This window comes from Phasianus colchicus, chromosome 29 (genome assembly GCF_987193195.1).
Source record: "Phasianus colchicus chromosome 29, bPhaCol1.hap1.1, whole genome shotgun sequence".
Classification (NCBI taxonomy): domain Eukaryota; kingdom Metazoa; phylum Chordata; class Aves; order Galliformes; family Phasianidae; genus Phasianus; species Phasianus colchicus.
The window spans coordinates 4,531,366-4,555,199 of NC_143464.1; the positions used below are offsets into that span (position 1 = coordinate 4,531,366).

The window sequence follows — 23,834 nt, forward strand, 5'->3', positions numbered from 1 at the left end:
CCCATACAGACCCCATACAGACCCCATAGGGAGCCCACAGGGAGCCCATAGGGAGACCATACAGACCCCATAGCAGCCCCATACAGACCCCATACAGACCCCATAGGGAGCCCACAGGGAGCCCATAGGGAGACCATACAGACCCCATAGCAGCCCCATACAGACCCCATAGGGAGCCCAGAGGGAGCCCATACAGACCCCATAGCGGCCCCATAAAGACCCCATAGGGAGCCCAGAGGGAGCCCATAGTTGTCCCATAAAGACCCCATAGGGAGCCCATAGGGAGCCCATAGGGAGCCCATACAGACCCCATAGCAGCCCCATACAGACCCCATAGGGAGCCCATAGCAGCCCCATAAAGACCCCATAGCAGCCCCATACAGACCCCATACAGACCCCATAGGGAGACCATACAGACCCCATAGCAGCCCCATACAGACCCCATAGGGAGCCCAGAGGGAGCCCATAGCTGTCCCATAGGGAGCCCATACAGACCCCATAGCAGCCCCATAAAGACCCCATACAGACCCCATAGGGAGCCCAGAGGGAGCCCATACGGAGCCCATAGGGAGCCCATACAGACCCCATAGCAGCCCCATACAGACCCCATACAGACCCCATAGGGAGCCCACAGGGAGCCCACAGGGAGACCATACAGACCCCATAGCAGCCCCATACAGACCCCATAGGGAGCCCAGAGGGAGCCCATACAGACCCCATAGCGGCCCCATAAAGACCCCAGAGGGAGCCCAGAGGGAGCCCAGAGGGAGCCCATATAGACCCCATAGGGAGCCCATAGGGAGCCCGTACAGACCCCATAGCAGCCCCATACAGACCCCATACAGACCCCATAGGGAGCCCACAGGGAGCCCATAGGGAGACCATACAGACCCCATAGCAGCCCCATACAGACCCCATACAGACCCCATAGGGAGCCCACAGGGAGCCCATAGGGAGCCCATAGCAGCCCCATAAAGACCCCATACAGACCCCATAGGGAGCCCATCCAGACCCCATAGCTGCCCTGTAGAGACCCCAGTGCCCCCATTGCCATCCCAGTGCTCCCAGTGCCCCCATTGCCATCCCAGTCCTCCCAGTGCCATCCCACTGCCATCCCAGCACCATCCCAGTGCTCCCAGTGCCCCCAGTGCCCCCATTGCCCCCATTGCCATCCCAGTGCCCCCACTGCCATCCCAGTGCTCCCAGTGCCCCCATTACCATCCCAGTGCTCCCAGTGCCCCCACTGCCATCCCAGTGCCCCCAGTGCCCCCAGTGCCATCCCAGTGCTCCCAGTGCCCCCAGCTCCATCCCATTGCCATCCCAGTGCTCCCAGTGTTCCCAGTGCCACCCCAGTGCCCCCAGTGCCATCCCAGTGCCCACAGTGCCACCCCAGTGCCCACAGTGCCATCCCAACACCATCCAATTGCCACCCCAGTGCCCTCATTGCCACCCCAGCTCCATCCCAGTGCTCCCAGTGCCCCCACTGCCATCCCAGTGCTCCCAGTGCCCCCACTGCCATCCCACTGCCATCCCACTGCCAACCCAGTGCCCCCACTGCCATCCCAGTGCCAACCCAGTGCTCCCACTGCCATCCCAGTGCCAACCCAGTGCTCCCAGTGCCAACCCAGTGCCATCGCAGTGCCATCCCAGTGCTCCCAGTGCCCCCATTGCCACCCCAGTGCCCCCACTGCCATCCCAGCACCTTCCCAGCTCCATCCCAGTGTTCCCAGTGCCATCCCAGTGCCCCCACTGCCATCCCAGTGTTCCCAGTGCCCCCACTGCCATCCCAGTGTTCCCAGCGCCCCCAGTGCCCCCCCAGTGCCCCCACTGCCATCCCACTGCCATCCCAGTGCTCCCAGTGCCCCTACTGCCATCCCACTGCCATCCCAGTGCCATCCCAGTGCCCCCACTGCCATCCCAGTGCCAACCCAGTGCTCCCACTGCCATCCCAGTGCCAACCCAGTGCTCCCAGTGCCAACCCAGTGCCATCGCAGTGCCATCCCAGTGCTCCCAGTGCCCCCATTGCCACCCCAGTGCCCCCACTGCCATCCCAGCACCTTCCCAGCTCCATCCCAGTGTTCCCAGTGCCATCCCAGTGCCCCCACTGCCATCCCAGTGTTCCTAGTGCCCCCAGTGCCATCCCAGTGCCCCCATTGACATCCCACTGCCATCCCAGTGCCATCCCAGTGCTCCCAGTGCCCCTACTGCCATCCCAGTGCCATCCCAGTGCCCCCACTGCCATCCCAGTGCCACCCCAGTGCTCCCACTGCCACCCCAGTGCCACCCCAGTGCCCCTACTGCCATCCCAGTGCCACCCCAGTGCCCCTACTGCCATCCCAGTGCCCACACTGCCACCCCAGTGCCCCCAGTGCCATCCCAGTGCCATCCCAGTGCTCCCAGTGCTCCCAGTGCCCCCATTGCCATCCCAGTGCCATCGCAGTGCCATCCCAGTGATCCCAGTGCCCCCAGTGCCACCCCAGTGTCCCCAGTGCCAACCCAGTGCCACCCCAGTGCCACCCCAGTGCCACCCCAGTGCCCCCATTGCCACCCCAGCGCCCCCAGTGCCCCCAGTGCCACCCCAGTGCCACCCCAGTGCCCCCATTGCCACCCCAGTGCCATCCCAGTGCCCCCAGTGCCACCCCAGTGCCACCCCAGTGCCCCCATTGCCACCCCAGTGCCACCCCAGTGCCCCCATTGCCACCCCCGTGCCATCCCAGTGCCCCCAGTGCCACCCCAGCCCCCCCAGTGCCCCCAGTGCCACCCCATTGCCATCCCAGCGCCCCCAGTGCCATCCCAGTGCCCCCATTGCCACCCCAGTGCCACCCCAGCGCCCCCATTGCCACCCCACTGCCATCCCAGTGCCATCCCAGCTCCATCCCAGTTCCCCCCAGTGCCCCCATCGCCCACCGTCCCATCTCTCGTTGGCGACGCGCAGCACGGCGGTGGCGAAGGTGGGCGTGGTGGATCCCGGTGGCACGGTGGGGTCGTCCCGGTAGCCCTTGGTGGCCGCGGGGGGGCCGTCGGGGTCGCCCACGTACTGCCCCAGCACCACGTCCTCCGCCGCCACCGGGCTGATGCTCTTCAGCACCTTCACCTGGGGGGGCCGACGGGGGTCAGAGCCCAACGGGCCACCAACGTGGCCACCGTGACCACCATGAGCCATCATGACCACCATGGGCCACTAACATGGCCACCATGGGCCATCGTGGCCACCATGAGCCACTAACATGGCCATCATGGCCACCATGGGCCATCATGGCCACCATGGGCCACCAACATGGCCACCGTGACCGCCACGGGCCATCGTGGGCCACCATGACCAACATGGGCCATCGTGGCCACCATGGGCCACCAACATGGCCACCATGGGCCATCATGACCACCATGGGCCACCAACATGGCCACCATAATCACCATGGGCCATCATGGCCACCATGGGCCACTAACATGGCCACCATGACCAACATGGGCTATCGTGGCCACCATGGGCTATCGTGGCCACCATGGGCCACCAACATGGCCACCATGGGCCATCATGACCACCATGGGCCACCAACATGGCCACCATAATCACCATGGGCCATCATGGCCACCATGGGCCACTAACATGGCCACCATGACCAACATGGGCTATCGTGGCCACCATGGGCTATCATGGCCACCATGGGCCATCGTGGGCCACCATGGGCCATCGTGGGCCATCGTGGCCACCATGAGCCACTAACATGGCCACCAAGACCACCATGGGCCACCACAGGCCATCATGGCCACCATGGGCCACCAACATTGCCACCATGACCACCATGGGCCACCACGGGCCATCATGGCCACCATGGGCCATCATGGCCACCATGGGCCACCAACATGGCCACCATGACCGCCATGAGCCATCGTGGGCCACCATGAGCCACTAACATGGCCACCATGACCAACATGGGCCATCATGGGCCACCATGACCACCATGGGCCATCGTGGCCACCATGGGCCACCAACATGACCACCATGGCCACCATGGGCCACCACGGGCCATCATGACCAACATGGGCCATTGTGGGCCACCATGGGCCACCAACATGGCCACCATGGGCCATCATGGCCACCATGAGCCACTAACATGGCCACCATGACCACCATGGGCCATCATGACCAACATGGGCCATCATGGCCACCATGGGCCATCATGACCACCATGGGCCACTAACATAGCCACCATAATCACCAAGGGCCATCATGGCCACCACAGGCCACTAACATGGCCACCATGGGCCACCATGGGCCATCATGGGCCACCAACATGGCCACCATGACCACCAGCACCACCAGCACCCATAGGGCCCCCCAGTGCCCCATAGCGCCCCATAGCCCCCAATTGTGCCCCACAGCACCCCATAGCACCCAATAGCGCCCCATAGCACCCAATAGCGCCCCATAGCACCCCATAGTGCCCCATAGCGCCAACCTCAGTACCCCCAGTGCCCCATAGCTGCCCCATAGCAAACCATAGAGCCCCCCAGCGCCAACCTCAGTGCCCCCCAGTGCCCCATAGCGCCCCATAGCTGCCCCATAGCGCCAACCTCAGTGCCCCAGCGCCCCATAGCTGCCCCATAGCACCCAATAGTGCCCCATAGCACCCCATAGAATCCCATTGCACCCCATAGTGCCCCATAGCATCCCACAGAATCCCATAGCACCCCACAGCACCCCATAGAATCCCATAGAATGCCATAGCACCCCGTAGTGCCCCATAGCACCCCATAGCATCCCATAGAATCCCATAGCACCCCATAGTGCCCCATAGCACCCCATAGAATCCCACAGAATCCCATAGCACCCCACAGCACCCCACAGCACCCCATAGAATCCCATAGTGCCCCACAGCGCCCCACAGCACCCCATAGCGTCCCATAGCACCTAATAGTGCCCCATAGCACCTAATAGCGCCCAATAGTGCCCCATAGCACCCAACAGCACCCCATAGTGCCCCATAGCGCCCCATAGCGCCCCATAGCGCCCCATAGCTGCCCCATAGCGCCCCATAGCGCTCCACAGCATCCCATAGCACCTAATAGCGCCCCATAGCACCTAATAGTGCCCCATAGCTGCCCCATAGCACCCAATAGTGCCCCATAGCACCCCATAGCACCCCATAGAATCCCATAGTGCCCCATAGCACCCCACAGCACCCAATAGCGCCCCATAGCACCCCATAGCGCCCCATAGGTGCCCCATAGGTGCCCCATAGCTGCCCCATAGTACCTAATAGCGCCCCATAGCACCCAATAGAGCCCCGTAGCACCCCATAGTGCCCCATAGCGCTCCACAGCATCCCATAGCACCTAATAGCGCCCCATAGCTGCCCCATAGCACCTAATAGCGCCCCATAGCACCCAATAGCGCCCCATAGCTGCCCCATAGCACCCAATAGTGCCCCATAGCACCCCATAGCACCCCATAGCGCCCCATAGCGCCCCATAGGTGCCCCACAGCGCCCCCCCGGCGCCCACCTTCTCGTCGCGGACGTCGTCGGGGTCGATGGAGGGCGGTTTCTCCATGGCCACCAGGCAGAGCATCTGCAGGAGGTGGTTCTGCATCACGTCCCTACGGGGCAGCGGCGCCGTGGCAACCGCGGCGTCACCATGGCAACCGCGGCACCATGGCAACCGCGGCGGCACCATGGCAACCGCGGCACCATGGCGACCACGGCACCATGACATCACCATGGCGACCGTGTCACCATGGCGACTGTCTCACCATGACATCACCATGGCAACCATGTCACCATGGCGACTGTCTCACCATGACATCACCATGGCAACCGTGTCACCATGGCAACTGTCTCACCATGACATCACCATGGCAACCGTGTCACCATGGCGACCGCGGCACCATGGCGTCACCGTGGCAACCGCGGCGCCGTGACATCGCTATGACGTCACCATGGCAACCGCATCACTGTAGCAACCGCGTCACCATGGCAACCACGTCACTGGGATGTCACGGTGGCAACCGCGTCACCATGGCAACTGCATCACCGTGACATCACCGTGGCAACTGCATCACCATGACGGCACCATGGCAACCCCGTCACCATGGCAACAGAAGACTCCCAGCAACCCCATCGCCATGGCAATGCCATCACCATGGCAACCCTGTCACCATGGCAACAGCATCCTCCCAGCAACATCACCCTCCCGGCAACCCCATCACCATGGCAACAGCCCCCACCCGGCAACAGCATCCTCCCAGCAACCCCCCCCACCAGGCCAACACCAGAACAGCATCCTCCTGGCAACCCCCCCCATGGCATCCCCGTCACCACGGCAACCCCGTCACCATGGCAACAGCATCCTCCCAGCAACGCCCCCTCACAGCATCCCCGTCACCATAGCATCCCTGTCACCACGGCAACCCCATCACCACGGCAACAGCCCCCACCCAGCAACAGCATCCTCCCGGCAACCCCCCCCACGGCAACCCCGTCACCACGGCAACCCCATCACCATGGCAACGGCACCCCCCCGGCACTGACCGGATGATGCCGAACTCATCGAAGTACCCCCCGCGGCCCTCGGTGCCGAACGGCTCCTTGAAGGTCAGCAGCACCACCGCCACGTTGTCCCGGTTCCAGATGGGCCCGAAGATCCGGTTCCCGAACCTGCGCCGACCCACAGCTTGTGGGGCCGCCCCATAAGTCACAGCGCCGACCCACAACTTGTGGGGCCGCCCCATAAGTGACAGCGCCGACCCACAGCTTGTGGGGCTGCCCCATAAGTGACAGCGCCGACCCACAGCTTGTGGGGCTGCCCCATAAGTGACAGCACCGACCCACAGCTTGTGGGGCTGCCCCATAAGTGACAGCGCCGACCCACAGCTTGTGGGGCCGCCCCATAAGTCACAGCGCCGACCCACAGCTTGTGGGGCCGCCCCATAAGTGACAGCGCCGACCCACAGCTTGTGGGGCTGCCCCATAAGTCACAGCGCCGACCCACAGCTTGTGGGGCTGCCCCATAAGTGACAGCGCCGACCCACAACTTGTGGGGCTGCCCCATAAGTGACATAACCCACAGCGTCTGGGGCTGCCCCATAAGTGACAGCGCCGACCCACAGCATGTGGGGCCACCCCATAAGTGACAGCACCCACAGCATGTGGGGCTGCCCCATAAGTGACAGCGCCGACCCACAACTTGTGGGGCCACCCCATAAGTGACAGCACCCACAGCATGTGGGGCTGCCCCATAAGTGACAGCGCCGACCCACAGCTTGTGGGGCCGCCCCATAAGTGACAGCGCCGACCCACAGCTTGTGGGGCCGCCCCATAAGTGACAGCGCCGACCCACAGCTTGTGGGGCCGCCCCATAAGTGACAGCGCCGACCCACAGCTTGTGGGGCTGCCCCATAAGTGACAGCGCCGACCCACAGCGTCTGGGGCCACCCCATAAGTGACATAACCCACAGCATGTGGGGCTGCCCCATAAGTGACAGCACCCACAGCGCCAACCCACAGCGTGTGGGGCTGCCCCATAAGTGACAGCGCCGACCCACAGCGTCTGGGGCTGCCCCATAACCCACAGCTCTGACCCCCAAGTTGCGGGGCTGCCCTACCTGAGCACCATGGGGCTCTCAGTTATAGGGCTGTGGGTTATAGGGCCGTTTAAGGGCTCTATGACCATTTATGGGCTATGGAGCCGTTTGTGGGCTATGGGGCCGTTTGAGGGCTATGGGGCCATTTATGGGATCACCCACCTGAGCACCATGAGGCTCTGCACCATCTCCTTGCCCAGGCAGTGCTCACTTATAGGATCGCTGCTGATAGGGCTCTCAGTTATAGGGCCGTTTATGGCTTATAGGGCCGTTTATGGGCTATGGGGCCGTTTGTGGGCTATGGGGCCGTTTATGGGATCACCCACCTGAGCACCATGAGGCTCTGCACCATCTCCTTGCCCAGGCAGTGCTCACTTATAGGATCGGTGCTGGTAGGGCTCTCGGTTATAGGGCCGTTTAAGGGCTCTATGACCATTTATGGGCTATGGAGCCGTTTGTGGGCTATGGGGCCGTTTGAGGGCTATAGGGCCATTTATGGGATCACCCACCTGAGCACCATGAGGCTCTGCACCATCTCCTTGCCCAGGTAGTGCTCACTTATAGGATCGCTGCTTATAGGGCTCGCAGTTATAGGGCCGTTTATGGGCTATAGGGCCGTTTGAGGGCTATGTGGCCGTTTGTGGGATCACCCACCTGAGCACCATGAGGCTCTGCACCATCTCCTTGCCCAGGTAGTGCTCACTTATAGGATCACTGCTTATAGGGCTCTCAGTTATAGGGCCGTTTATGGGCTCTATGACCATTTATGGCTTATAGGGCCATCTGTAGGTTATAGGGCCGTTTGTGGGCTATGGGGCCGTTTGTGGGCTATAGGGCCGTTTGTGGGGTGGCCCACCTGAGCACCATGAGGCTCTGCACCATCTCCTTGCCCAGGCAGTGCTCACTTATAGGATCGGTGCTGATAGGGCTCTCAGTTATAGGGCCGTTTATGGGTTATATGACCATTTATGGGTTATAGGGCCGTTTGTGGGCTATGGGGCCGTTTGTGGGCTATGGGGCCGTTTGTGGGCTATGGGGCCGTTTGTGGGCTATGGGGCCGTTTGAGGGCTATGGGGCTGTTTGTGGGGTGGCCCACCTGAGCACCATGAGGCTCTGCACCATCTCCTTGCCCAGGCAGTGCTCACTTATAGGATCGGTGCTGATAGGGCTCTCGGTTATAGGGCCGTTTATGGGCTATAGGGCCGTTTGTGGGCTATGGGGCCGTTTGAGGGCTATGGGGCCGTTTGTGGGATCACCCACCTGAGCACCATGAGGCTCTGCACCATCTCCTTGCCCAGGTAGTGCTCACTTATAGGATCGCTGCTTATAGGGCTCTCAGTTATAGGGCTGCTGATGGGCTCTATGACCATTTATGGGCTCTATGACCATTTATGGCTTATAGGGCCGTTTGTGGGCTATGGGGCCGTTTGTGGGCTATGGGGCCGTTTGTGGGATCACCCACCTGAGCACCATGAGGCTCTGCACCATCTCCTTGCCCAGGTAGTGCTCACTTATAGGATCACTGCTTATAGGGCTCTCAGTTATAGGGCCGTTTATGGGCTCTATGACCATTTATGGCTTATAGGGCCATCTGTAGGTTATAGGGCCGTTTGTGGGCTATGGGGCCGTTTGTGGGCTATAGGGCCGTTTGTGGGGTGGCCCACCTGAGCACCATGAGGCTCTGCACCATCTCCTTGCCCAGGCAGTGCTCACTTATAGGATCGGTGCTGATAGGGCTCTCAGTTATAGGGCCGTTTATGGGTTATATGACCATTTATGGGTTATAGGGCCGTTTGTGGGCTATGGGGCCGTTTGTGGGCTATGGGGCCGTTTGTGGGCTATGGGGCCGTTTGTGGGCTATGGGGCCGTTTGAGGGCTATGGGGCTGTTTGTGGGGTGGCCCACCTGAGCACCATGAGGCTCTGCACCATCTCCTTGCCCAGGCAGTGCTCACTTATAGGATCGGTGCTGATAGGGCTCTCGGTTATAGGGCCGTTTATGGGCTATAGGGCCGTTTGTGGGCTATGGGGCCGTTTGAGGGCTATGGGGCCGTTTGTGGGATCACCCACCTGAGCACCATGAGGCTCTGCACCATCTCCTTGCCCAGGTAGTGCTCACTTATAGGATCGCTGCTTATAGGGCTCTCAGTTATAGGGCTGCTGATGGGCTCTATGACCATTTATGGGCTCTATGACCATTTATGGCTTATAGGGCCGTTTGTGGGCTATGGGGCCGTTTGTGGGCTATGGGGCCGCTTGTGGGGTGGCCCACCTGAGCACCGTGAGGCTCTGCACCATCTCCTTGCCCAGGCAGTGCTCACTTATAGGATCGGTGCTGATAGGGCTCTCAGTTATAGGGCCGTTTATGGGCTCTATGACCATTTATGGCTTATAGGGCCATCTGTAGGTTATAGGGCCGTTTGTGGGCTATGGGGCCGTTTGTGGGCTATGGGGCCGTTTGTGGGCTATAGGGCCGTTTGTGGGCTATAGGGCCGTTTGTGGGGTGGCCCACCTGAGCACCATGAGGCTCTGCACCATCTCCTTGCCCAGGCAGTGCTCACTTATAGGATCGCTGCTTATAGGGCTCTCGGTTATAGGGCCGTTTAAGGGCTCTATGACCATTTATGGGCTATGGAGCCGTTTGTGGGCTATGGGGCCGTTTGAGGGCTATGGGGCCGTTTATGGGATCACCCACCTGAGCACCATGAGGCTCTGCACCATCTCCTTGCCCAGGCAGTGCTCACTTATAGGATCGCTGCTGATAGGGCTCTCAGTTATAGGGCCGTTTATGGCTTATAGGGCCGTTTATGGGCTATGGGGCCGTTTGAGGGCTATGGGGCCATTTATGGGATCACCCACCTGAGCACCATGAGGCTCTGCACCATCTCCTTGCCCAGGCAGTGCTCACTTATAGGATCGGTGCTGATAGGGCTCTCAGTTATAGGGCCGTTTATGGGCTCTATGACCATTTATGGCTTATAGGGCCATCTGTAGGTTATAGGGCCGTTTGTGGGCTATGGGGCCGTTTGTGGGCTATAGGGCCGTTTGTGGGCTATAGGGCCGTTTGTGGGCTATAGGGCCGTTTGTGGGGTGGCCCACCTGAGCACCATGAGGCTCTGCACCATCTCCTTGCCCAGGCAGTGCTCACTTATAGGATCGCTGCTTATAGGGCTCTCGGTTATAGGGCCGTTTATGGGTTATAGGACCGTTTATGGGTTATAGGACCGTTTGTGGGCTATGGGGCCGTTTGAGGGCTATGGGGCCGTTTGTGGGATCGCCCACCTGAGCACCATGAGGCTCTGCACCATCTCCTTGCCCAGGTAGTGGTCCATCCTGTAGATCTGCTCCTCGCAGAACAGGGCGCTCAGCTGCTCCGTCAGCGCCTGCGACGTCTGCAGGTCGCGGCCGAACGGCTTCTCCACGATCAGCCGGTTCCAGCTGCAAAGCACCGCATCACCACCCCATAGCCGCCCCATAGCTGCCCCACAACCGCCCCATAACTGCCCCACAACTGCCCCATAACAGCCCCATCACCACCCCACAGCCGCCCCACAACTGCCCCACAACTGCCCCATCACCACCCCACAACTGCCCCACAACCGCCCCAAAACCACCCCATAACTGCCCCATCACCACCCCATAACTGCCCCATCACCGCCCCATAGCCGCCCCATAACTGCCCCACAACCGCCCCATAGCTGCCCCAAAAACTCCCCATAGCCGCCCCATAACTGCCCCACAACCGCCCCATAGCTGCCCCAAAAACTCCCCATAGCCGCCCCATAACTGCCCCACAACCGCCCCATAGCTGCCCCATAACTGCCCCATCACCGCCCCATCACCGCCCCACAACCGCCCCATCACCGCCCCACAACCGCCCCATAACTGCCCCATCACCACCCTATAGCCGCCCCACAACCGCCCCATAACTGCCCCACAACCGCCCCATAACTGCCCCATCACCACGCCACAACCGCCCCATAATTGCCCCATGACCACCCCATCACCACCCCATCACCGCCCCATAGCCGCCCCATAGCTGCCCCACAACCGCCCCATAACTGCCCCACAACCGCCCCACAACCACCCCATCACCACCCCATAACTGCCCCACAACCGCCCCAAAACCACCCCATAGCTGCCCCATCACCACCCCATCACCACCCCACAACCGCCCCATAATTGCCCCATAACCACCCCATCACCACCCCATCACCGCCCCACAACCGCCCCATAGCTGCCCCACAACCGCCCCATAACTGCCCCACAACTGCCCCATAACAGCCCCATCACCACCCCACAGCCGCCCCACAACTGCCCCACAACTGCCCCATCACCACCCCATAACTGCCCCATCACCGCCCCATAGCCGCCCCATAACTGCCCCACAACCGCCCCATAGCTGCCCCAAAAACTCCCCATCACCACCCCATAACCGCCCCACCACCACCCCACAACCGCCCCATAACAGCCCCACAACCGCCCCACCACCGCCCCATCACTGCCCCATAGGGACCCCATCACCGCCCCATAACAGCCCCACAACCACCCCACAACCACCCCATCACCACCCCATAACCGCCCCACAACCACCCCATCACCACCCCACAACCGCCCCATAAAAGCCCCAAAACCGCCCCATCACCGCCCCAAAACCACCCCATCACCACCCCACAACCACCCCATAGGGACCCCATCACCGCCCCATCACTGCCCCACAACCACCCCATCACCATCCCGTAGGGACCCTATAGGGACCCCATAGGGACCCCATCACCACCCCACAAACACCCCACGGCCACCCCATAGGGACCCCACAACCACCCCATCACCACCCCATAACTGCCCCATCACCGCCCCGTAGGGACCCCATAGGGACACCAGGACCCCACAACCACCCCATAACCACCCCATAGGGACCCCACAAAACACCATAACCCCCCACACCCCATAGCCCCCCCACAGCCCCCCCATGCCCCATAACCCACCCATACCCCATAACCCCCCACAGTCCCCCAATACCCCACAGCCCCCCCATACCCCATAACCCCCCAATACCCCCCATCCCCCATGACCCCCCATAGCCCCCCAATACCCCCCATGACCCCCTCCATACCCCATGACCTCCCCAATACCCCATCCCCCATGACCCCCCATAGCCCCCCCACACCCCATGACCCCCCCATCCCCCATAACCCCCCCACAGCCCCCCCACACCCCATGACCCCCCACACCCCATAGCCCCCCCATTAACCCCCCATGACCCATGACCCCCGTAGCCCCCCATAACCCCCTCCATCCCCCATGACCCCCCCATAGCCCCCCCACACCCCATGACCCCCCATAGCCCCCCCACACCCCATAGCCCCCCCATGACCCCCCCAATACCCCATAGCCCCCCCAACAGCCCCCCATCCCCCATGACCCCCCCATGACCCCCTATCCCCCATGACCCCCCCAATACCCCATAGCCCCCCCAACAGCCCATCTCCCATGACCCCCCCATGACCCCCCGTAGCCCCCCATGACCCCACATAGCCCCCCCACACCCCATGAACCCCCCCACACCTTATAGCCCGCCCATGACCCCCCCATAGCCCCCCCATCCCCCATGACCCCCCATCTCCCATGACACCCCCCATCCCCCATGACCCCCCCATGACCCATGACCCCCCGTAGCCCCCCATAACCCCCTCCATCCCCCATGACCCCCCGTAGCCCCCCATAACCCCCTCCATCCCCCATGACCCCCCCACACCCCATGACCCCCCATAACCCCCCCACACCCCATGACCCCCCCACGACCCCCCACGACCCCCCCAACAGCCCTCCATCCCCCATGACCCCCCATAGCCCCCCCACACCCCATAGCCCCCCAATACCCCATGACCCCCCCAACAGCCCCCCATCCCCCATGACTCCCCATCCCCCATGACCCCCCCACACCCCATGACCCCCCCACGACCCCCCAATACCCCACGACCCCCCAGCCCCCTACCCGCCCCCCATGCAGCAGTGGCGGATGTTGGTGCTGACGGTGCCATAGAGACTGGGGGGCAGCGCGAGGTAGAAGAGGCGGTGGGCGCGGGAGCCGCCCGGCAGCGCCCCCACGTGGCCGTTCAGCTTCCGGAAATCCGCCGGCTCCCCGTATTGACCGGAAACGAAACTGAGGCGGGACAGGAAGTCCTCCAGCTGGGAGGAGTCCGACGGGGTCACCTGGGGGGACACGAGGGGCAGCACTGGGGTCAGCATGGGGTATGGGGTCGGTATGGGGTATGGGGTCGGTATGGGGTCAGCTTTGGGGTGTGGGGTCAGTATGGGGTCAGCATGGGGTATGGGGTCGGTATGGGGTCAGCATGGGGTATGGGGTCAGTATGAGGTCAGCATGGGGTATGGGGTCAGTATGAGGTCAGCATGGGTCAGCATTGGGGTATGGGGTCAGTATGGGGTCAGCATGAGGTATGGGGTTGGTATGGGGTCAGCATGTGTCAGCTTTGGGGTATAGGGTCAGTATGGGGTATGGGGGCGGTATGGGGTCAGCTTTGGGGTGTGGGGTCAGTATGGGGTCAGCATGGGGTATGGGGTCGGTATGGGGTCAGCATGGGGTATGGGGTCAGTATGGGGTCAGCATGGGTCAGCATTGGGGTCAGCTTTGGGGTCTGGGGTCAGTATGGGCTATGGGGTCAGTATGGGCTATGGGAGCAGAATAGGGTCAGCATTGGGGTCAGCCCTGGGGTATGGGGTCAGTATGGGGTCAGCATGGGGTATGGGGTCGGTATGGGGTCGGTATGGGGTGTGGGGTCGGTATGGGGTCAGCATGGGTCAGCATTGGGGTCAGCTTTGGGGTATGGGGCCAGTATGGGGTCAGCATGGGGTATGGGGTCGCTACGGGGTCAGCATTGGGGTCAGCATGGGGTATGGGGTCGGTATGGGGTCAGCATGGGGTATGGGGTCAGTATGGGGTCAGCATGGGTCAGCTTTGGGGTATAGGGTCAGTATGGGGTATGGGGGCAGTATGGGGTCAGCATGGGGTATGGAGTCGGTATGGGGTCGGTATGGGGTATGGGGTCGCTATGGGGTCAGCATGGGGTATGGGGTCAGCATGGGGTCAGCTTTGGGGTATGGGGTCAGTATGGGGTCAGCATGGGGTATGGGGTCGCTATGGGGTCAGCATGGGTCAGCATTGGGGTCAGCTTTGGGGTATGGGGTCAGTATGGGGTCAGCATGGGTCAGCTTTGGGGTATGGGGTCGGTATGGGCTATGGGGTCGGTATGGGGTCAGCATGGGGTATGGGGTCGATATGGGGTATGGGGTCGGTATGGGTCAGCTTTGGGGTATGGGGTCAGTATGGGGTCAGCATGGGGTATGGGGTCAGTATGGGAGCAGAATGGGTCAGCATTGGGGTCAGCTTTGGGGTATGGGGTCAGCATGGGGTAGGGGAGCAGAATAGGGTCAGCATTGGGGTCGGTATGGGCTATGGGGTTGGTATGAGGTTGGTATGGGGTCGGTACGGGGTCAGCATGGGGTATGGGGTCAGCATGGGGTCAGCATTGGGGTCAGCCCTGGGGTATGGCGTCAGTATGGGGTCAGTACTGGGGTAAGGGGTCGGTATGGGGTCAGTATGGGGTATGGGGTCAGTATGGGATCAGTACTGGGGTATGGGGTCGGTATGGGGTCAGCATGGGGCATGGGGTCGGTATGGGGTCAGCATGGGGTCAGCACTGGGGTCAGTATGGGGTCAGCACTGGGGTCAGTATGGGGTATGGGAGCAGTTTGGGGTCAGCACTGGGGTCAGCACTGGGGTATGGGAGCAGTTTGGGGTCAGCACTGGGGTCAGCATTGGGGTATGGGGTCAGCATGGGATCAGTACTGGGGTCAGTATGGGGTCAGCATTGGGGTCACCTGAGTGGATATGGGGTCAGCCCTGGCGTATGGGAGCAGTATGGGGTCAGCACTAGGGTCAACATTGGGGTCAGCATTGGGGTCACCTGGGCAGGTATGGGGTCAGGATGGGGAAAGTATGGGATATGGGGTCAGGATGGGGGATATGGGGGCAGTAAGGTCAGTTATGGGGTTGGTTATGGGGCACGGTGGGGCGTTAGTTATAGGACTAGTTATGGGGCCGGTTATGGGGTTGGTTATGGGATCGGTTATGGGGCATGGTGTGGTACTGGTTATAAGGCTGGTTATGGGGGCGGTTATGGGGTTGGTTATGGGGTCAGTTACGGGGCTGGTTATGGGGTACGGTGTGCTGTTGGTTATAGGGCTGGTTATGGGGTCAGTTATGGGGTTGGTTACGGGGCACGGTGTGGCGCTGGTTATGGGGCTGGTCATGGGGCACGGTGTGGCATTGGTTATGGGGTCGGTTATGGGGCTGGTTATGGGGCTGGTTACGGGGTATGGTGTGGTGTTGGTTATAGGGCTGGTTATGGGGTCAGTTATGGGGTCGGTTATAGGGCTGGTTATGGGGTCAGTTATAGGGCTGGTTATGGGGTCAGTTATAGGGTCGGTTATAGGGCTGGTTATGGGGTCAGTTATGGAATTGGTTATAGGGCTGGTTATGGGGTCAGTTATGGGATTGGTTATAGGGCTGGTTACGGGGTACGATGTGGCGTTGGTTATAGGGCTGGTTATGGGGTCAGTTATAGGGTCGGTTATAGGGCTGGTTATGGGGTCAGTTATGGGGCACGGTGTGGCACTGGTTATAGGGCTGGTTATGGGGTCAGTTATGGGGTCAGTCATAGGGCTGGTTATGGGGCCGGTTATGGGGTCCCACCTTCATGTGAGGCAGCACCAGCTCCCGGAGCTGCGGCACCGACAGCGGCGTCCGGGCGAATCCTACAACCCACAGCTGCTCCGGCAGCAGCCCGTCCCTAAACAGCCACCTGCGGGGACCCACAAGGTCCTATAAGGCGCCCCATAACGCCCCCTATGGCGCCCCACAAAGTCCTATAAGGCGCCCCATAACGCCCCCGATGGCGCCCCACAAAGTCCTATATGGCGCCCCATAACACCCCATATGGCGCCCCAGAAAGTCCTATATGGCGCCCCATAAGGCACCCCATAACGTCCCATACGGCGCCCTATAACACCCCATTGCCCCCCAGTGGCCCCACTGTCCCCCTCTTTGCCCCCCACTGCCCCTATTGCCCCCCATTGTTCCCCACCGCCCCCCTATTGCCCCCACTGTCCCCCCCACTGCCCCTATTGCCCCCATTGTCCCCCCATTGCCCCTTATTGCCCCCATTGTTCCCTGCCGCCCCCCATTGTCCCCACTGTGCCCCCCACTGCCCCTATTGCCCCCCACTGCCCCTATTGCCCCCAATTGTCCCCTATTGTCCCCACTGCCCCCCTATTGCCCCCACTGCCCCTATTGCCCCCCATTGTCCCCCCATTGCCCCTTGTTGCCCCCATTGTTCCCCGCCGCACCCCATTGTCCCCACTGTCCCCCCCACTGCCCCTATTGCCCCCCATTGTCCCCCCACTGTCCCCTATTGCCCCCCCACTGTCCCCCCCATTGTTCCCCATTGTCCCCCACTGCCCCCCATTGTCCCCCCACTGTCCCCTATTGCCCCCACTGTTCCCCCCTGCCCCTATTGCCCCCCCATTGTCCCCCTATTGCCCCCACTGTTCCCGCCCTGCCCCCATTGTCCCCCCCACTGCCCCCCTATTGTCCCCTATTGCCCCCCACTGTCCCCCCCACTGCCCCTATTGTCCCCCACTGCCCCCCTATTGCCCCCATTGTTCCCCGCCAGCCCCCATTGCCCCCCATTGTCCGCTATTGCCCCCCCATTGTCCCCCTCTGCCCCCCAGTCCCCCCCACTGCCCCTATTGTCCCCCACTGCCCCCCTATTGTCCCCTATTGCCCCCATTGCCCACCTATTGCCCCCATTGTTCCCCCCACTGCCCCCTATTGCCCCCCCTTGTTCCCCGCTGCTCCCCCATTGCCCCCCCACTGTCCCCCCATTGTCCCCTATTGCCCCCCCTGCCCCTATTGCCCCCCCATTGTCCCCTATTGCCCCCACTGCCCCCCCACTGCCCCCCCCACTGCCCCTATTGCCCCCCATTGTCCCCTATTGCCCCCCACTGCCCCCTATTGCCCCCCCATTGTCCCCCTATTGCCCCCACTGCCCCCCCACTGCCCCTATTGCCCCCCATTGTCCCCCTATTGCCCCCCCACTGCCCCTATTGCCCCCCATTGTCCCCCACTGCCCCCTATTGCCCCCCCAATGTCCCCCCCACTGCCCCTATTGCCCCCACTGTTCCCCCCCTGCCCCTATTGCCCCCCATTGTCCCCTATTGCCCCCACTGCCCCCCCCACTGCCCCTATTGCCCCCCATTGTCCCCCATTGCCCCCCCCTATTATCCCCTATTGCCCCCCCCGTTTCCCATACCAGATGGTGGGGTAAATCTTCTTCCGCGCCAAATCTCCCTGCAAACATTAATTACTCCTTTAATCCAATTAATTAAGGTTAATGACCCCCCCCCCAAAAAAGAAATACACACGCAGGGCGGCGCTAACGAGGCGGCAACGTGCTGAGTCAGCGTGACTCGGGGCTGCTCATTAACGCCCCGCTAACGAGGAAGGGATTAACGAAGCCTGTTTAATTAAGGGGCGTTGGGCAACCAGGGGTGCGGCCGCCCCGTGGGGGAGGGGCGGCGGGGGGGGCACTTCCTCATCCCAACCTCGTGCTGCACTTCTGCCCCCCCCATCTGCCCCCATCTCTATTTGCCCCCCCCCACTGCCCCTATTTGCCCCCACCATCTGCCCCCCTGCCCCTATTTGCCCCCCCCACCCCCATCTGCCCCTATTTGCCCCCCATCTGCCCCTATTTGACCCCCCACTGCCCCTATTTGCCCTTAACTGCCCCCCCATCTGCCCCTATTTGCCCACAATCTGCCCCTATTTGCCCTTAATTGCCCCCCCATCTGCCCCTATTTGCCCCCCCACCCCCATCTGCCCCTATTTGCCCGCAGTCTGCCCCTATTTACCCCCCCCATCTGCCCCCCTGCCCCTATTTGCCCCCCCACCCCCATCTGCCCCTATTTGCCCCTATTTGCCCCCCCCACCCCCATCTGCCCCTATTTGCCCCCCCCACTGCCCCTATTTGCCCCCCCCACCCCCATCTGCCCCTATTTGCCCCCCCACCCCCATCTGCCCCTATTTGCCCGCAATCTGCCCCTATTTGCCCCCCCCCACCCCCATCTGCCCCTATTTGCCTGCAATCTGCCCCTATTTGCCCTTAATTGCCCCCCCATCTGCCCCTATTTGCCCCCCCACCCCCATCTGCCCCTATTTGCCCGCAGTCTGCCCCTATTTGCCCCCCCTCCATCTGCCCTCTCCCCCACTGCCCCTATTTGCCCCCCCACCCCCATCTGCCCCTATTTGCCCCCCCCACTGCCCCTATTTGCCCTTAACTGCCCCCCCATCTGCCCCTATTTGCCCCCCCACCCCCATCTGCCCCTATTTGCCCGCAATCTGCCCCTATTTGCCCCCCCATCTGCCCCCCTGCCCCTATTTGCCCCCCCCATCTGCCCCCCTGCCCCTATTTGCCCCCCCATCTGCCCCCCTGCCCCTATTTGCCCCTCCTGCCCCCATCTGCCCCCCCACTGCCCCTATTTGCCCCCCCCATCTGCCCCACTGCCCCTATTTGCCCCCCCCATCTGCCCCACTGCCCCTATTTGCCCCCCCACTCCCATCTGCCCCTATTTGCCCCCCATCTGCCCCCCTGCCCCTATTTGCCCCTCCTGCCCCCATCTGCCTCCCCACTGCCTCTAATTGCCCCCCCCACCCCCATCTGCCCCCGTGCCCCTATTTGCCCCCCCACTGCCTCTAATTGCCCCACTGCCCCCATCTGCCCCCCCATCACTAATTGCCCCCCCAATCATTAACTCCCCCCCATAATTACCCCCCATCACTAATTGCCCCCCCATAATTACCCCCACCACTAATTAATTGCCCCCCCGCACCGAAGCACCAAAGATGACGAAGATGTGGGGCTGCAGGAAGTGCTGCTAACTGCCCCCATAATTACCCCCGTCACTAATTGCCCCCCCCATCACTAACTGCCCCCACCCCCCCCCAATTACCCCCCCCACTAATTAATCGCCACCCCGCACCGAGGCGCCGAAGATGACGAAGACGTGTGGCTGCAGGAAGTGCTGCTAACTGCCCCCCCATAATTACCCCCCATAATTACCCCCCCATCACAACTGCCCCCCCAATCACTAATTACCCCCCCCACTAATTAATTGCCCCCCCGCACCGAGGCGCCGAAGATGATGAAGACGTGCGGCTGCAGGAAGTGCTGCTAACTGCCCCCCCATCATTACCCCCCAATCACCAACTGCCCCCATAATTACCCCCCATCATTACCCCCATCACTAATTGCCCCCCCCCCCCCAATTACCCCCACCACTAATTAATTGCCCCCCCGCACCAAAGACGTGAGGCTGCAGGAAGTGCTGCTAACTGCCCCCCCATAATTACCCCCCCAATCACCAACTGCCCCCATAATTACCCCCCATCACTAACTCCGCCCCCCTAATTACCCCCACCACTAATTAATTGCCCCCCCCCGCACCAAGGCGCCGAAGATGATGAAGACGTGCGGCTGCAGGAAGTGCTGCTAACTGCCCCCATAATTACCCCCCTCACTAATTACCCCCCCATCACAACTGCCCCCCCAATCACTAATTGCCCCCATCACTAATTAATCACCCCCCCCGCACCGAGGCGCTGAAGATGACGAAGACGTGTGGCTGCAGGAAGTGCTGCTAACTGCCCCCCCATCATTACCCCCCATAATTACCCCCCCATCACAACTGCCCCCCCAATCACTAATTGCCCCCCCCCTAATTACCCCTCCCACTAATTAATCACCCCCCCGCACCGAGGCGCCGAAGATGACGAAGACGTGTGGCTGCAGGAAGTGCTGCTAACTGCCCCCCCATCATTACCCCCCATAATTACCCCCCATCACTAATTACCCCCCCCCTAATTAATTGCCCCCCCGCACCGAGGCGCCGAAGATGACGAAGACGTGCGGCTGCAGGAAGTGCTGCTAACTGCCCCCCCATCATTACCCCCCATAATTACCCCCCCATCACAACTGCCCCCCCAATCACTAATTACCCCCCCCACTAATTAATTGCCCCCCCCCGCACCAAGGCGCCGAAGATGACGAAGACGTGTGGCTGCAGGAAGTGCTGCTAACTGCCCCCATAATTACCCCCCTCACTAATTACCCCCCCATCACAACTGCCCCCCCAATCACTAATTGCCCCCATCACTAATTAATCACCCCCCCCGCACCGAGGCGCTGAAGATGACGAAGACGTGTGGCTGCAGGAAGTGCTGCTAACTGCCCCCCCATCATTACCCCCCATAATTACCCCCCAATCACAACTGCCCCCCCAATCACTAATTGCCCCCCCCCTAATTACCCCTCCCACTAATTAATCACCCCCCCGCACCGAGGCGCCGAAGATGACGAAGACGTGCGGCTGCAGGAAGTGCTGCTAACTGCCCCCCCATCATTACCCCCCATAATTACCCCCCATCACTAATTACCCCCCCCCTAATTAATTGCCCCCCCGCACCGAGGCGCCGAAGATGACGAAGACGTGGGGCTGCAGGAAGTGCTGGTCGGTGCTGAGCTCCTGCCTCAGCATCCCGCACACCTCCGAGCGGCTCAGCTGCTCCATGCCTGCTGGGGGGTCAATTAGCGCGGGGGGGTTAATTAGCGCTAATTAGCCCGGGGGTGGGGGGTGTCAGGGTGGGGCAAAGGGAGGGAGTGAGGGAGGAATGGGGGAGGGGGGGGGAATGGGGGTGATAGGGGAGGGAATGGGGGGGGCTATTAATTAGTGGGGGGGCTATTAATTAGTGGGGGGTAATTAGTGACTAGGGGGATGCTAATTAGGACAGGGGGGAGCATTAGGGGGGTGCAAAGGGAGGGAATGGGGGTGAATGGAATGGGAATGGGGGGGTGATGGGGGCTATTAATTAGCGGGGGGGCAATTAGTGCGGGGTGATTAGTGACTGGGGGGGCAATTAATTAGTGGGGGGGCACTAATTAGCACGGGGGAGCATTAGGGGGGTGCAAAGGGAGGGAGTGAGGGGGGGAATGGGGGTGAATGGGATGGGAATGGGGGGTGATGGGGGAGGGAATGGGGGGGTGATGGGGGCTATTAATTAGTGGGGGGGGCAATTAGTTAGTGGGGGTAATTAGTGACTGGGGGGGATGCTAATTAGCAGGGGGGAGCATTAGGGGGGTGCAAAGGGAGGATGGTGGGGGCAAATGGGGGGTGGTATGGGGGGAATGAGGGGTGTGTGGGGGCTATTAATTAGCGGGGGGGCAATTAGTGCGGGGTGATTAGTGACTGGGGGGGCAATTAATTAGTGGGGGGGCACTAATTAGCACGGGGGAGCATTAGGGGGGTGCGAAGGGAGGGAGTGAGGGGGGAATGGGGGTGATAGGGATGGGAAGGGGGGGTGATGGGGGAGGGAATGGGGGGGGTGATGGGAGCTATTAATTAGTGGGGGGGGGGGGCAATTAATTAGTGGGGGATAATTAGTGGATAATTAGTGACTGGGGGAACACTAATTAGCACGCGGGGGAGTGTTAGGGGGGTGTGAAGGGAGGAAGCCAGGGGTGAATGGGGAGGAACTGGGGGTGTGTGGGGAGGCTATTGATTAGTAGGGGGGCAATTAATTAGTGGGGGGTAATTAGTGACTAGGGGGATGCTAATTAGGACGGGGGAGCATTAGGGGGGTGCAAAGGGAGGGTGGTGGTGGGGAATGGGGGGTGGTATGGGGGGAATGAGGGGTGTGGGGGGCTATTAATTAGTGGGGGGGCAATTAGTGCGGGGTGATTAGTGACTGGGGGGGGCAATTAATTAGTGGGGGGGCACTAATTAGCACGGGGGAGCATTAGGGGGGTGCGAAGGGAGGGAGTGAGCGGGGAATGGAGGATGGTGGGGGGGAAATGGGGGGTGTGTGGGGGCTATTGATTAGTAGGGGAGCAATTAATTAGTGGGGGTTAATTAATGACTGGGGGCACTAATTAGGACGGGGGAAGCGTTAGGGGGGCGCATAGGGAGGAAGTGGGGGGGGAATGGGGGGTGATGGGGGAGAAATGGGAGGTGGTAGGGGGCTATTAATTAGTGGGGGGGCAATTAGTGCGGGGTGATTAGTGACTGGAGGAGGCAATTAATTAGTAGGGGGGCAATTAGTGACTGGGGGGGCACTAATTAGCACGGGGGGGAGCGTTTGGGGGGTGCGAAGGGAGGAGGTGGGGGGGGAATGGGGGGGAAATGGGAGGGAACAAGGGGGTGCGGGGGCTATTAATTAGTGGGGGGGCAACTAATTAGTGGGGGACACTAATTAGCAGGGGGGGAGCGTTAGGGGGGTGCAAAGGGAGGAAGTGAGGGGGGAATGGGGGGGAGGGGGGGTAATGGGGGGGAAGGGGGGGGGTAATGGGGGGGGAGGGGGTGGGAATGGGGAGGTGGGGGGGCAATTAATTAGCGGGGGGCAATTAATTAGATGGGGGCAATTAGCGGGGGGGAGCGTTAGGGGGGTGCAAAGGGAAGAAATGGGGGGGTGATGGGGGGGCAATGGGGACGTGAGGGGGTGGGGGGGAGGAGGGGGTAAAATGGGGGGGCAACAAAAGGGGGGTGGGGGGCAACAAGGGGGGGCAACAAGGGGGGGCAACAAGGGGGGTGGGGGGGGCACGGGGGGGCGAGGAGGGCGGTGATGGGGGGCAACACAATGATAGCACACAACCCCCCCCCCCCCCCAATTACCCCCTTCCCTTTAATTACCCCTCCATCCCTTCCCCCCAGTTCCTCTTCCACCCCCCCCCCCCCAGTGCCCCCCGACCCTCAATTAACCCCCAATCCCCCCCCCCCTTAATTACCCCCCCGGCTCATGTATCCCCCCCCCCATGCCCCTAATTACCCCACCCCCACCGGGGCCATCCCCCCAATTAACCCCCCATTAGCCCGTTAATCACCCCCCCCCCCATTCAACCCCCCCCATTCAACCCTCCCCTCCCCCACCTCGTCGCTCCGCCGCCGCCGCCCGCTCTGCTCTCACGCTCGCGCGGGTCCCCATCTACCTTCCGCCAGCCACGCCCCCTTTCTTTCCCTCCCACCAATCGCACCGCGCTTCCTTCTCGCTCCCTCCAATCGCGCCCGCGCTTCCCCGCTCCCTCCCTCCAATTACATCCGCGGAGGGGCGGGGCTGCGCCGCTC

The 23,834-nt window shown here is 61.7% G+C and overlaps 1 protein-coding gene across 3 annotated transcripts in view; it reads right to left on the reverse strand.

The window, feature by feature from the left end:
• G6PD (glucose-6-phosphate dehydrogenase) overlaps positions 1-23,815 on the reverse strand; it is a 33,102-nt gene extending 9,287 nt beyond the window's left edge. The window contains exons 1-9 of one of the 3 annotated variants that reach the window (XM_090126813.1): positions 23,640-23,815; positions 21,183-21,289; positions 17,975-18,012; positions 16,357-16,465; positions 13,579-13,796; positions 10,863-11,018; positions 6,531-6,656; positions 5,506-5,599; positions 2,908-3,094 (exon numbers count right to left, since the gene is read on the reverse strand). In XM_090126813.1, coding sequence (XP_089982939.1) covers positions 2,908-3,094; positions 5,506-5,599; positions 6,531-6,656; positions 10,863-11,018; positions 13,579-13,796; positions 16,357-16,465; positions 17,975-18,012; positions 21,183-21,289; positions 23,640-23,694 — 1,090 coding nt within the window. In that variant the 5' untranslated portion in view covers positions 23,695-23,815. Of the gene's footprint in view, positions 1-2,907; positions 3,095-5,505; positions 5,600-6,530; positions 6,657-10,862; positions 11,019-13,578; positions 13,797-16,356; positions 16,466-17,974; positions 18,013-18,086; positions 18,220-21,182; positions 21,293-23,639 lie in introns of those variants that run through there. The other 2 variants (XM_090126812.1, XM_090126814.1) reach the window with 2 other exon arrangements.
• Positions 23,816-23,834: the final 19 nt, after the last annotated feature.